The sequence below is a fragment of the Centrocercus urophasianus genome, unplaced genomic scaffold (genome assembly GCF_019232065.1).
Source record: "Centrocercus urophasianus isolate 14NV4802_14NV808 unplaced genomic scaffold, USGS_Curo_1.0 seq_38, whole genome shotgun sequence".
Taxonomy (NCBI): domain Eukaryota; kingdom Metazoa; phylum Chordata; class Aves; order Galliformes; family Phasianidae; genus Centrocercus; species Centrocercus urophasianus.
This window is the reverse complement of record NW_024884955.1, coordinates 2,725,185-2,739,294: the sequence shown is the minus strand read 5'-3', so window position 1 is coordinate 2,739,294 and position 14,110 is coordinate 2,725,185. Positions and strand designations below refer to the sequence as shown.

General features: G+C 53.1%; 1 protein-coding gene across 1 annotated transcript in view; it reads right to left on the bottom strand.

Moving 5' to 3' along the window:
• LAMA5 (laminin subunit alpha 5) overlaps positions 1-14,110 on the bottom strand; it is a 79,010-nt gene that overhangs the window by 5,807 nt on the left and 59,093 nt on the right. Inside the window, exons 32-65 of the mRNA XM_042832282.1 lie at positions 13,899-14,038; positions 13,129-13,244; positions 12,664-12,875; positions 12,260-12,464; positions 11,903-12,047; positions 11,237-11,377; positions 10,705-10,866; positions 10,483-10,584; positions 10,316-10,399; positions 9,764-9,994; positions 9,120-9,233; positions 8,711-8,838; positions 8,449-8,529; positions 7,795-8,009; positions 7,112-7,212; positions 6,752-6,932; positions 6,337-6,480; positions 6,104-6,255; positions 5,915-6,025; positions 5,473-5,584; positions 4,560-4,730; positions 4,002-4,198; positions 3,792-3,908; positions 3,563-3,717; positions 3,216-3,357; positions 2,827-2,929; positions 2,622-2,735; positions 2,335-2,514; positions 1,843-1,985; positions 1,453-1,629; positions 1,188-1,324; positions 756-909; positions 510-643; positions 225-387 (exon numbers count right to left, since the gene is read on the bottom strand). Of these exons, the coding sequence (XP_042688216.1) occupies positions 225-387; positions 510-643; positions 756-909; positions 1,188-1,324; positions 1,453-1,629; positions 1,843-1,985; positions 2,335-2,514; positions 2,622-2,735; positions 2,827-2,929; positions 3,216-3,357; positions 3,563-3,717; positions 3,792-3,908; positions 4,002-4,198; positions 4,560-4,730; positions 5,473-5,584; positions 5,915-6,025; positions 6,104-6,255; positions 6,337-6,480; positions 6,752-6,932; positions 7,112-7,212; positions 7,795-8,009; positions 8,449-8,529; positions 8,711-8,838; positions 9,120-9,233; positions 9,764-9,994; positions 10,316-10,399; positions 10,483-10,584; positions 10,705-10,866; positions 11,237-11,377; positions 11,903-12,047; positions 12,260-12,464; positions 12,664-12,875; positions 13,129-13,244; positions 13,899-14,038 (4,964 nt within the window). The remainder of the gene's footprint in view (positions 1-224; positions 388-509; positions 644-755; positions 910-1,187; positions 1,325-1,452; positions 1,630-1,842; positions 1,986-2,334; positions 2,515-2,621; positions 2,736-2,826; positions 2,930-3,215; positions 3,358-3,562; positions 3,718-3,791; positions 3,909-4,001; positions 4,199-4,559; positions 4,731-5,472; positions 5,585-5,914; positions 6,026-6,103; positions 6,256-6,336; positions 6,481-6,751; positions 6,933-7,111; positions 7,213-7,794; positions 8,010-8,448; positions 8,530-8,710; positions 8,839-9,119; positions 9,234-9,763; positions 9,995-10,315; positions 10,400-10,482; positions 10,585-10,704; positions 10,867-11,236; positions 11,378-11,902; positions 12,048-12,259; positions 12,465-12,663; positions 12,876-13,128; positions 13,245-13,898; positions 14,039-14,110) is intronic.

Sequence of the window (14,110 nt, the reverse complement as noted above, 5' to 3'; positions counted from 1 at the left end):
ACAGTCCTTCTGGCACCAGCCTAGTGATTGCCCTGGCTGAGAGGGCTTTGTCCAGCCCTCTGGTGGCTTTTAACAACAGTGCAGATGTACTGCTTTAAACAGCACTATAATCTCCAAAGCCATCTTCTCCTCACAACCCTGAATGGAGAGTACCTGCAGGTAGGGCTGAGATTGCCCCCATCACACGGACTGAAGGGTGAAGGCTCCCCAGAAGTGGCACTTGCCTGATTTTCCAGAAAGAAGAGGATGCCATTGTAAGAGACAATCCGGATCTCTTGCTCAAAGCGCTTAGTTGTGCCAAACTGACTCTCAAACTTGATCTCCGCATAACCAGTACCATCAAAGTAGGAGCCGTCGGTCAGCCAGGGATCTCCTGTGGACTTAGACCTGAGACACACAAGAAGAGACAAGAGACATCACTCCAAAGCCAACTGCCCCCAAACGGGGCAGACAAAGGTTAGGGTGAGCCTGTGGGACAGGTGCTGCCCTGCTTGACTGCATGGCCTTACCTTGCACAGGGCTTCTCAGCAGTGGTATCCAACTGGAAGGTGTGCTGGAAGTTGTACAGACTCACCACCTCCTCATTCAGCGTGTCCAGCTCCAGGCATCCGCGGTAGTTGGGATAACGCAGAGTGGGAGGGGGCTGGGAACGTAACCAAACAGTTTGATTTTGGTTTCGTCATGAAAACATCACGGCCTCTCCTGCCAATATGGTTCAAAGATATTACTGATACCTCCTAGGAAACCCATCTCACCATGAAGCTGGGTGGGTAGCCGCCCACGTAGAAGACCACGTTGTGTGGGTCGAGGTTGAGCAGCCCCTGCTCCCCCTTGGCCACGCTGTCTCCTTTGGTCTCATGCACCGTCTGCCTTTCCACTATCACTGACATCTGCCCATACTGCAGGATCCTGTAGCAGGGAGGGATGGTCAAGTGAAGTAGAGATGCCCAAAAAAGAACCAACCCTGCTCTCCTTGAGTAAAAGGCCTCCCCACACAGCTCCGCCAAAGAGCATCATCTTTCAACCTGAAGGCAGCCCCCAGACCCTCCATGATGTGGTGAAACCATTTCCCTGACAATTTTTTGAGGTATTTTGGTGCTGATCTTTTGGACACAGCACTACCCACATGCACTGCAGGGACAGGCTCCCAGCAAGCTGCCTCAGAATGTATCACACCCATCTCCAACCTATTGATGTTGATGGCAGCAAACTGCTCTCCAATCTCCTCATCGATGGTCAGGGAAGCTGGCTCCTCATTGCCCAGTTTGTACACCCACTGCACTTTGCGGTCCTTCAGTACAATACCCAGGTAGTCTCCAGTGGCCTGAATGTGGGGGAGAAACAAGGCCAGGACACTGACATTAGACAGGGCAAGAGCACCCAGCATTACTCTCCCTGGTGCACCAGAGCTGGGGAGCAGCTACCTACAGCTTCCCTCCTGTCCCAGCTCACCTCACGGCTGCCCAGGTACAGAATGAACCGCCCCTCCTCTGCCCCATCCTGCTGGCTCCTGGGCTCAGGGTTTTGGATGTAGAATTTGAGGGACGTGTAGGCTGCCAAATCCTGCAGGTTGCTCGGCATCCGGACCTGCACTCCTGAGCTGCCATTGAACTTCATGGGGACTTTCACCTGGAGGGAAAGAAATCCAACTCTAAAGAGCTGAAACCCACTGCTGCCACCTCACGTGCCCGACAGCTGTTCCAAATGCACTTCTGGGAGTTTTCCCATGAGAAAGCAACCCTGCTTGGTAGTCCCAGAGCTATTCCAGATACCTCTCCCAGTCACAAAGCACCCCCAAGTAAGCCCCCATTCACCCCACACCCCTGACACCCACAATCCCACCTTGCTGGCAGCGTTCCTCGCCTGCGTGATGAGCTGTCGGATGCGCACAATGTTCTCTGACACAGTGGCATTCTTATTCCTCCTGTTCTCCAGGCTGCTCAGCTTCCCCAGCAGCAGCGGGATGGTGCTTTCCAGGCTGGATACTGGCACGAGAGAGAGGCAGTTGTTTTAAGCACTAGTGAGGGACACGTGAAGCTCAGGCAGGTCTGAGACATGCAAGTCAAAAGCAGTGGAAGCTGAATCACACGACCATTTCCTCATGCACAGCAGCCTTGATACGGGGTTTTGAAAATGCTCCAGCACATGCAACCTCTTGCAATAAAGCCATGGGTGATATACATACTGCAGACTGAGATTTAAAATAAAGGGACAGGATTTGAAGCACCCAGAGTTGGCTCTCTCACTTCCCTGCACTCCTGACTTGGAGCTGCAAAGCACAGCTTCTGAAAGCACAGCTCTCAGCCCTGGAGGCTGAGCAGGATCAGCACTCACCAGATTTCCTGGCATCTTGGACTGCCTGGTTCAGGTCTTCATTTCGAAGGCCTCCATACTTGTCTTTCCACTCATCCAGATTCTTCTTCATGGTGCTCAGGGTATCTTCCACTCTCGCAGCTGTCTCGTTGGCCTCTATGGCAGCTGCTTTGGCATTCTGAATTGTCTCCTTAGTGTCCTCTGGAAAGACAGGATGAAAATCCCCGAAATGGTCAGGAGAGGGGAGGAAGCGGACTTGGGTCACAAGTTGGATGTGAGGATGGGGGCAGAGAACACCCAGAACAAACCTTGGTCCCTGCCCAGCGTATCCTGCACAGACTGCAGCTGGCTCAAGAGCTGCTCCTTCTTCCTGCGGAGGTCAGCCAGCTTCTCCTTTGCTGCCTGCAGAGTGCCCTTAATAGCTGCAATTAAAAAAACAAAAACAACATGTATTCTGTGCGTCGGGTCTCTGTCCAGCCCAAAGCCACCAGCCTGTGATGGAGCCCCTCTCACCCCCATTGAGTTTTGTCTGCTCTCTCCTCACGCCCTCCTCAAGGTTGCTGCTGTTCCTCTTCAGCTCTTTAGAGATGGCCCCAAGGTTTTCTGACATTACGTTCTGTAAAACAAACATTTGCCGTGCTGCCTCAGGGCCTGGAAAAGGAATTCAAGTCCCTGGCCCACACAAAGATACTCATTGGGCAACTGCAGTGGGGTTGGCTGCAGGGGTGCGATGGGGTGACTTGAAGCTTCCAAGCCCAGCCCTAGCCTCACCAGTTGCTCCATTCTCCAGCACAAAGTGCTGCAGACTCAAAGGGAAGGGGCAGCAGACCACTGTGTGTGGGTGTGAAAAGCTGCACAGCTGCAGGTGGAATTTTGCTTTCTCTCATTTGCACAGCACATACCATCAAAGCCTCGCCAGCAGCCTCGTCGGCATCATGGGCAGCTCGCTCGGCTTTTCCCACTGCTTCAATGATGCTGGCGTAGACGTTGGAGGCATCGATCGCCCTCTGGATAAAGCCATCTTGGTTTGTGCCCTGGATAATGCTGTGTTGGAAGACAAAGCCGTCAGGGCCATAGAGACCACTCATGCTGGGCTCCTGTCCCCAGGGACAAACACCTTGGCTTCCTCAGGTTCCTCAAGCCTTGGAGAAAACACCCTGCTGCAAATCTGCTGCAGTGCTGGGGCTGTGGCATCCCATCCCTAACACCAGCAGGATGACAGAACCAGGGAGCTGGGCAGAAGCCTCACCTGGACAAGTTCCTTGCCAGCTCATCCAGGAGCCGGGCGTGCTCCTCAGCCTGCTCCACAATGGGGATTTTACTGCTGGCTGGAGAGAACTTCTTCACTCGTTCTGTCAGAGGCAGCTTTGCCCCATCCAGAAGGGCTGCCAGCTTCTCATATGCCTGCAAGGACATGTGTCACTCCCAATGGTCACCCCACTGTGCTCTGCCCATGTCAAAGCAACTCCATCACACACCTCCTTTGCACTCTCCATCTTCTGTAGGAAGTTGGAGACCTTGGCCAGGGCATTCTCAGCCATCCTCAGGGTCTCTTGCACCAGCCCATACTGCTTTTGGAGTTCACGGCTCTTTTGCTAGACACAAAGACATGGAGTTAGGAGCCAGTGGGGTCAGGGCAGGTTCCCCCTCACTGCATGGCAGTACGGGTTCATCTGGTGCAGGTCTACCTGACTCTCCTCCAGGTTGTTGCGATTCAAACTGTTCAAGTCTTCTGTCTGCCTGGTTTTGTTGACAGCCTCATTGAGGGCATCACGGAGATCCATCAGCTGGGAGCTGTGCTGTGCCAGCCAGTCCTGGATGCTGTTCATCAGTGCCTGGTTGGACTCCCAGTGGGCATGAAGCTCGCTCTTCACCTGGTGCAACACTGGGGGTGGATGAGTTGAGAACTGGTGTTCATCTTTCTGTGCTTGGCTGTGGAAATGCCTAATTCTGGTCTCACTTTCCAGGTATCCCTTCCTCTTTCAGTCTAGATAACACAGGATCTCATACAATATTGTCTACAAACCTCTAGTGACAAGGATGGGATCTCTTTCAGAAAGATGCCCAGCCACACCTGAAAGGCTCTATACAAAGAACCTTTATCTGAAGCCCTATTATTCTGAATAATAGTGCCCTCTCACGTGACAGTGAATATGAAGAAACACAGGGTGACTTATTCAGACTGCCAATGACCAGACCAAGCAGGGCCAGCACAGCTCTGCCCCGTGCTGCTAACCCGCACTCACACTTTTGAGCTTCTTTGTGCTCACGCCTCGCCAGCTCCTCCTGGCCACCCAGGCTCCGCTCCTTCATCTCCCTCAGCATCCTCTCCACCTCTGCCATCTTCTGCCGAAACTCCTCGGTGGAGGTGGTGCTGGCATTTGCTGCCCCAAACGTGGCCATCTGCCGCACCAGGTCTGCAGGGAAATGCAGGTCTCATTAGCATCCTCAAACCAGACCCTCTGCAACTGAGACCTTCCATCTCTTTCTCTCACCACAATGCAGGCAGCCTCTGTGCAGTGCTTGGGCACCCAGCCTGAGACATCACTTGAGGGCACTGCCACATTTCTGTTCCCTGAGCCCTTACCAGGAATGTGTGCTACATCCCAAGCACTTTCCTGTGGCTTTGCCTCCTCTCCTAGATCCAAGTCCCTCTCCTCAAAGATGAGTTTTATGCTTTTTAATAATATTTGTGCCACATTGACATATTTTTCCAAACACTGTGTTCAGCCTGACAGCTAGGACTCATAATCACAGAATCACTGACGTTGGAAAAGACCTGTAGGATCTCCAAGTTCAACCCCAGACCACCCCACTGTGCCCACTGCCCACGTCCCTCAGTGCCACATCTCCACAGCTCTGGAACATCTCCAGGGATGGTGACCCCCCCCCAGCCTCCCTGGGCAGCTGTGCCACTGCATCACTGCTCTTTTGGAGAAGAAAGGCTTCCTAATATCCAACTGGAACCTCCTCACAGGTTCAATATCCCCTCGTCTACCTATACAGTCACAAGTCTGTGTGGATCTCCATCACAATTTTATTTCCCCTTCTTTTTTTCCATGGCCCTTTCTAAGCGATGCAGTGCTCTGTGCTGTTTGCAAAGTGACAACATGGCATTCCCAGCAGGAGAAACCCACAAAGCAGAGACTCTTCACTCACCTCCAGTGCTCTTCTGAATACTCTGAATAATTAGCAGAAGTTGCTCTCCTCTCTGGTAAGTCTCCCTTGTATGCTGCTCTAAATGGCTTGCTTTTCTGTGAGTCATCATAATCTAAAACACAAAGAACTATTTATTAGCTGAAGCATAAGTTCATGTTTTACGCGACCATTCTGCAGTCGGGCTGTTGAAAACATGGATATATGTACATACAGATATTTTTCCAGGCATCTTGATGTTATGACATGTTTAACAGTCCTCCAAGGGAGCAATGCAGCTCACAGAGCTCGGCCATGTAAGACATGCCTGCACCCACAGCCCAGTGCTGGGCTGAGCAGGAGACGCAGCCTGACTGAGCTGGGTTTCTCACAGCCTTCAAAGCCCTCAATTTAGATAAAAGGGGAGCTCTTGCTCTGGCAATGGGAAGATGAAGAAATATCCTACCCTGTGCTGCAGCGCATTCAAATCCTGCGTGAGGTCCGTGTTCTCATCCTCCAGCTCATCAGCCCTTTGCCTGACCTTGTTCATGGCTCTGTGGTACTCACGCAGTTGGTTCTGGAAAAGAAGAGAGCTGAAATCAAGCCAGCAGGCCAGGACAAACAGGCAAAAAGCAGCACCAAACCTGCCACGCACAGCAACAGCTGCCATAGTGCTGTTGAGACTATGGAGGCGAGCCCAGGCGATGGAGCTGGCGCTGAGGTTGACCAGCTGGCTCCGGATGGAGGGGAAGGCCATCTCAATGCTCTGCAGATCCTCCAGCAGGAGCAGGACGCAGCTGTCACACACTGCCCAGAGAATGGAACAGTCAGCAGAGCCCTTTGCCAGAGCTTCCCTCACCTCCTTCCCCAGGACTGCAGCATACACACCTTCACACCTCATGCTGTCTGGGCCGTTTGCCACGGGGATCTCATAGTTGTGCATGCAGACGTCGCATTGCTTCCCTGTCAGCCCGTTGGAGCAGGTGCACTCCCCAGTGCGTGGGTCACAAGAGCCCCCTCTGCACTCACACTCTGCCAAGTTCAATAACAAGGAAACAGCCACGTCATCATTTTGCCACACTGAAGGGAAGGGAATGGGTGGCTTTACTCCAGCTGTGCAATTGCATCTCTGCCCATTTACATGCACTGCTGGGGGTTTCTCTGTGCAAACCGGCAACACGCACAGGACCCCAAACAAGGATTGGTTTTTTCCTTCTCTAGCCATTTGACTAACACATGTGCCACCAAAACCATGTCCCGCTCCTTCACAGGAGGGACCCAACAGCTGGGAAGCTGGACTCACTTCTGCAGCCCCTCTCACTGAAGCCCCAGTAGCCCGGAGCACACTGCTGGCAGTGCAATCCGCTGACGCCGGGCAGGCAGCGGCATTGGCCTGTCTGTGCTTGGCAGCTGCTCCCCATGGCACCAACATCACAGTCACACCTCCGGCAGCCAGAGCATCCCTCGAAGCCGTAGTACCCCTCCTAGGGAAAAGTGGGTCAGTGTGGGCACTGTTTAGGGCAAAGCTGCCCTTATCATGCTGCATACATGCAGGGAAATGAGGTTTGCTGCAGCTTCCCATAGGGTACTGCATCACTGCTGAGGCTGCAGCTGAGCACCCACGACAAGCAAAGGCACCAGCACGGTACACAGGCAGCCTCACCTCGCAGTGGTCGCAGTGCTGCCCCGTCACTCCAGCCTTGCAGAAGCACTGCCCGGTTTGTGGATGGCATGAATCAGTCCCACAGGGTGAACAGTTGCACTCTGCCACGGAAAACACACGGTTACAGGTTGAATTCAAAAGACCCATCAGCCACGCCAGACCTCCTTACTCCTGGAATCCCCATTTCTCCCCTGTCTTATCACAATCACAGCATATACAGAACTTTTCTCTGCTTGGATTTGCTCCTGCTGGCAATTTATTTCCATCACGGTTGCCCAGGGCAGTTCCCCTTTGGTGAGCTGCAGTTTGGCTGTTCCTCAGACACACAGGAGCAGTGCTGGCAGTGGGCTGTGCACACCCACGCTCCCAGGGAATGCCAGCACCGCTGCTGCAGGAGCTGCTTGGAGCAAGGCTGTTCCAACCCAGGTGTGGCTTGGCAGCTTGCAAACAGGGCTGGATCAGAAGCTCTGCAGTTGTGATGCTGGAGGGCAGGTTTTTGGAGATGCTTTCTTTCCTATTATCATCTTCAGAGGCTGCCTGTCCTGGCATGCATGCAACTGAGTGCATGACTCACCCGTGCAATGCACAGCCCAATGAATGCTGTACAACCTTGCTAAAACTCTTGACATGTCCCTGGTCAGTCTGTCCTTATTCCCCCAATGCTTGCTGCTGGTCCCACTCACGTGTGCAGTTCTTGGCTGCCACTGCATCCCCATAGAAGCCAGGGGCGCAGACCTCGCACCGCGCACCGGCTGTGTGATGCATGCAACCCGTGCAGGTGCCTGTTAGGGAGTCACAGCTGCTGAACAGCATGTTGGGATCCGTGTTCCCGCTGCAGTCGCAGGGCTGGCACGAGCTGCCAATCACCAGGGGATTGCCGTAGTATCCTGGGGCACACCTGGAAAAACACAGCGAGTTAAAACACAGCCAGGGCTCTGGGGGATCCCAGAGCTGCACCACCCCTGTGTCTTGAGCAATTGCAGCACTGAGGGCATCCAAGAGGATTGTAATTGATACAACAGTCTGAGATTTCAAAGCACTTTGTGTTTGGCACTGTGATACCCCAGAAAGATGCCTTTATCATAGACTGCAAGTTGAGGCAAAGCATGGCTAAGCAATGCAACCACACTAACAAAATAAATCAGCAGTGGAGACAGCAATGGAGTATGTGCATCTGAAAGGGACTGAAAGAGATCCTGCTCGAGCAGAGCACACTCAAGGCAAAGCCAGCTATTTCCTAGGCAGTCTCTATGAGGACATCTCTTCTGCCACAGCAGTGGCTGCATGGGACTAGCATGGGGCCATGGCCCAAGAAACAGAGGTGCCATCCTCCTTACCGCTCGCAGTTGGGTCCAGCGTAGCCAGGCTTGCAGAGGCACTGTGTGCCGGAGCCCTTGTGCACACAACCAATGGCAAAACTGAAACGAGAAGGGGTGAATGGAAAATGCAGCTATCACCTGAGGTGGTGCCAAGGCACTGACCCCATGGTGTGGGCTGCTAGGGAGCAGGTGTGGGTCCAGGGATAAGGCTGGCACTGGAGCATCCCCAGGGCCAAACCAGTGCCCTGACGTGGGGACAATCCCATTCTAGGGTGCTCACTTGTTGGAGGCAACGGAAAGAGGACACGGACATCCGACACACTGCAGGCTCCCGTCAGCATTGTGGCTGCCCACATAGCCATCCTTGCACTGCTCACAGTGATCTCCCTCTGTGTTGTGCTGGCAGTTCTGCAAGGACAAGTCATGCTGCAAGCTCAGCTCCGCCAGCAGGAAATCCCCCCACCAGGTATCTGGATGCTGCACTCCCTTTTCTTTCCCAGAACTATCTTCCACCTGACCCTGAGTGGGGAACACCCCCAAAATCTCACATGCAGCTAAAGCTCTAATTCAAGCATGGTCCCACTGGCACAGTTCGCTGAAAAGTGAAAAGCTTTCTAAATCCCAAACTACAGATTCCAAACTCCAGCTTTACAGCTCCAAAAGGCCATGCTGTCTCACTGTTTACTTACAAGGCATATCCCAGATCCTGGCAGGCACTGGTCTGAGTGGCCATTGCAATGACATGGGATGCATTTCCCCAAAAATAACCCCTTGGTGTCCCTGTAGTAACCTGGTGCGCATTCCTGAGGAGAGAGCACAAGGAGATGTGAAAAACATTCAGGCAAAGCAAACAGACCCATTTAATTTCCATGACAGAATTCCCACTGGGCTGTATTGAAGGAGAAGAGATTAAAAGCAACAAGGAAGATCTTCTATTCCTCATTGGTAAGAGATAACTGGCCAGGCAGAGGATCTCCTCCAAGGTACTGCACGAACTTGGTTTAGGTCTTCAACAAATTTTCCTAGCACGTCCCTACCAAGAGGCCAGATGCAGCCGGCACACATCCCCCAGGTGTGCTGTGCTTTGGCAGGAGGGAAGCTGTGAGCAGGTCAGTGTGGGGGAATCTGGGAGATGCTGTTCCTTCTTCAGGCACAGTCTAATCTGTAATCAAAGCTAAAACCCTCAGGGGTTGGCCTGGAAGCAGACTGTGCAGCACCACTGCTCTGCACAGAGATCCAAACCCCACGGACTGCCACCTGCACCAAGTACGAGGGTGTCTGCAGCTGTTCAACCACTCTCTGCCTAGAACAGTGCAAGCTCCTTTGCCCCTACCTGACAGGAGTCACCCAGGTAGTTAGCTGGGCAAAGGCACAACTCCACGTTGCTGGCAGGGACACCTGTAGCTGCATCCGTTGCAATCTCCAGGACCACACGACGCAGGGACACAGAGGAGGAGAGCTGGGAGAAGAGTGCCCGGATCTGCAGCTGCTCCAGGTTTGCCAACACCATCATGAGTTCCTCTCTCGATACAGGGTTGTGTGTCTCTGTGTGCCTGAAGTTACTCTGCAGGGAAAAGAACTGACGTTACTGACAAGAAGAACAAACCCTTATTTTATGGCATCCAGTCCAACCTTCAGCTCCCTTTTCACAGGTAAAGCAGTTCTTGGATTTTCACAGCCAGTTCTGGTGCAAAAGACACCATCAAAAATCACAGAATTTCCCAAGTTGGAAGGGACCCATAAAGATCATCAAATCCAACTCCTGGCTCCACACAGGACCATCCAAAAAATACTGAGCTCAAAGCAATGCTCTCTTCTGCCTACAAGCTAGTCATTTCCTTTTGGTAGCACCTGAGCACTTGGTACATACAGTGTGCTAACTCACCTCCACCAACTGCAGCCGGCCTTCATGTACCTCCCCCGGGGAAGGGTAGGAGCCTTCCAGAAACATGATGCTCATCTGATTTCCCTGAGAAAAGCAAGGAAGGCATTGGTCATCACCTCATCCTGCACACGTTAGCAGGAGGCACTGGTGAATTGCTCGGGCTGCACCTTCAGGATCACATCTGGACGGGACTCCATGGGAATGAAGACATCACCCCTCCGTGGGTCAGAGTGAAGCTCGTAGCGCAGGTGGCCACCATAGGAGGAAACCTAAGCAAGAGCCAAGTTGCATCAGCTGCTACCTGCAACCTGAGTCAGAGCTGTCCATGCCCCACAGAGTGGGGTCAGGGATGTGCAAGACTGCTGGTCCAGCTGCCACTGTGCTCTTACCCGGTCCCCAAGGTAGGAGCTGGGTGCAACCCAGTAGAGCTCCTGATAGGCATCCAGGAGGTTCCTGAGATCAGCACGGAGGAGCTGCTCCCGCAGGCTCAGGGCTGTTGGCACCTCCTGGCGATCACTGCTCATCAAGAGCCAGCCATTCATGTCAATGAACTGTAGGGGAAGATCAAGCATACGTGTTTCTCCCCTTGTGCCCTGGAGGAGCTACGGAAGGCACTTGGATGCTGATGCTTAGAAGAGCAATTCTCAGTTTGGCTGAAAAGATGCCAACAGGGTCACAACTCTCACACACATCCTGATCAAGCCATTGGAAAACTGAGCACTCTTGCCTGACATAATTCCCAAATGCCATCCATGACTTTCTACCCTATGAGACTCCAGAGACCAGGAAAAGGGTCTGAAAATGGGAGATGGGCATAGCAGGACAAGGATAACACTCCTCACACCTTCTCTTCCACCAGGGTAAGACAAGTGTACAGTGAAGACCCAAGACAGCAGCTCAGCTGTCCTGCTGGTCCCTCACCTCAGCTCGGTACTTCACAGCACTGCGGCAGCGATTGGTGGCACCAAAGCAGAAACACTTGGTGCACCCCTTGGGGTTGCTGGCATCCAAAGAAAACGTCCCCAGGCGGCACTGGTCACACCTTGGGCCTTCCACATTTTCCTGGAAGATATGCAAAGCTCAATATTGTCAGAGGCTCCTTGCTGGGTCTTAGCAGAGAGCAGAGATGGCTCTAGGAGTGATCAAGCCCAACAAGGCTCATCACTGTGACACTGAAAGACAATTAAGCAGTTCCCAAATAAGTTTGCCACCACACCACACAGCAAACATTGAATTCTCTTGAACTAAGCACTTTAAGCCCTGCAAAGCAGCAGGAGAAGGCAGCTGAACAGCAGTCTGAGTTACTCCGCTCACACAGGAGCAGGAGCGAGTGGGCTGACAGCTTCACCTGCATCATTCTCTGACAACAGGGCTCAGAGTTCAGGCTGCCTGACTGCCCACGGACAGCCTGGTGAGTGAGTCCTGGCAGCCAGGAAAGACAGGGAGAAGCCTGTCAGGGTGTTCTGAATCGCACAACCCAGCAGGAATCAAACACCCGCAGCCCCAGGGCTAAACCAGCTGTACAGCCAGAGCAAGGAGACTTGAACCAAGCATAAATGCATCACATGAAGGCACTGGAGGACTGACCTTGCAGTGACACTGCCCTGTCACCGGGTCACACACGCTCGCTTCAGTGCCATCAGGATGGCAGTCACACCGCCGACAGCTGGGGTAGTGGTAGTAGCCAGGGGCACAGAGGTCACACCGTCGCCCAATTATATTGGGCTTGCACCTGGGCGGGATGCAAAAGATGCAGCATTAGAAACCTATGCTTTATGCTGCTGTATTTGCAAAGCTTCATCCATGCTGGGAAGCACACGGTGCTGACAAAGAATTCTCTATCCTGCATGTTTCCTCCCTGCACCCTTCCAGTGTTTCCAATCACCCCAGCAGCATTCAGAGATACTGCCAGCTGTGCCCTGCACAGGGACAGGGCTTCCTCACTTGCACTGCCCGCTGTCCACATCGCAGCCAAGCTCTGTCAGCTCCTGCACTCCAGGCTGAGAGCAATTGCAGTCCTCACAGCCGACGAGGGGATGGCAACCAAAGGTCTGGGGCTCACAGACAACACATTCTGGCTTCAGGGTGTGAGGAGGGCAGATGCACTGCCCCGTCACCTCATCGCAGAGACGTGTCCCACAGTCACAGGCTGCAAGAGACAAAAAGGAGGTGTGTTTGGAAAAGCAAGAGCCACGCAGCCCAAGGAAGGCACAGGCCAACGGAGGCAGAGCTCAGCATCTCAGCAGAGAGCTGGGCTGCTTTCCTGAAGCTGTTTCAAGGCTAGAAAATGCAACTGTTTCCAACTCTGTCTTTGCCCCCAAAGGGGCCAAGTAGTCAGGACAACTTACGCCTGCAGTTGGGGAAGCCCCAGTAGCCGGTGGCGCAGCGGGAGCACTCCCGCCCGATGACGTTGGACTTGCAGGGACACTGCCCACCAAAGGGCTCGCACTGGCTGCCCCGCGCCCCCGCCTCGTGGCACTGGCAGGGCTGTGCCCCGTTGTTGTAGAAGAGGGACAGCGAGATGGCGGAGTCACGGCAAAACCTCGACGACGTGCTGGGACTGCAGAGGAAGACAGGAGGAATCGTCATGCAGCCTCCCCACCACCCCAAAATCCAGCAGGATTTCTTATATAAACGTGTGCTAAATTGGTGGGATGGTGAGCATGCCCAAAGCCCCTCAGGTTTGGTCACTACATAAGGAAGTATTAAACAGAGACCTCCCCACAATCCCTATAAAGGGAACATGTTTTTGCTCCCTGAGGAGTGTGCAGCCCCCATTCAACACAGCACCCATCCAAAGCCAAGTGCCTCACTTGATGTAGAAGCTGTTAAAGCCGCAGCTGCTGATGAAGTCATAGGACTTGTCCAGGGGTTCCTCCTGCAGGTACTGAGAGCTGTAGCTGTCCTCTGGCACCACGAGGATGTAATCCTGCAAAGGACAAGATGGGTGAGCCAGGCTCTTTAGCTGAGTTGATGGATCCAATCCAAAAGGAGCTCACTCAAAAGTCCAATTACACCTTTCATTTCTCATCAGCTCATCCCTCACGGGACATAATATAACACACAAAGGTGCCTGAGTAGTGGAAAGAGCAGAGGCCGACTCTCTGGTGTGGTCTATCCATAAGGCTTCCTCTACTCTAATGCTCCACATGAGAAGTGACTCAAATGCACTGGCAGAATACCCTAAAAGGGGAGCACTGGCTGTGCTTCAACACAAAGCAGGCACCTGATGTCATCTTAAACTCCCAGACATGAAGATGTCTGGATTCCTGTTCTGCCTTTCAGCTATTTACCCAGATTTTGGTCAGTGCAGCCCTGCTGCCCAAGGTTTCTGCCTTGCTTTGGTGTCAAAACCACACAGCGAAGGATAACTGTCACATACTGGTCTTGCTCTCAGTTCTACAACACTAATACTGAAGACTGCACCTTTCTAAGCTGGTTCAGAACTGAGTGATGATGGGAAATGTTCTTACGGTGACACAGCCACAGAAATCCCCAAGGAACCCAAAGACCAGCACTGCTGGAGCCGTGTGGCTGGAGCCTGGTCCAGCGTGCCCCAGGAGCTGCCCAGAGAAATGCTCACCAGCCACAGCTGTTTGCCTTCTGGCACTCGAACAACCACCATCAGGTCATTGTCAGTAACATCCAGGACAATCTGGTCCTCAGCAACTACCAGGCTCCGGCACCCATAGCCATGTGGGCAGAAAGTAGCATTGGTCTGACCTGAAAAGAACAACAAATCTATTGGTCCCACATTTCCCTTGGAATCCTCATCACCCCGTTCTGGTTTCAAAG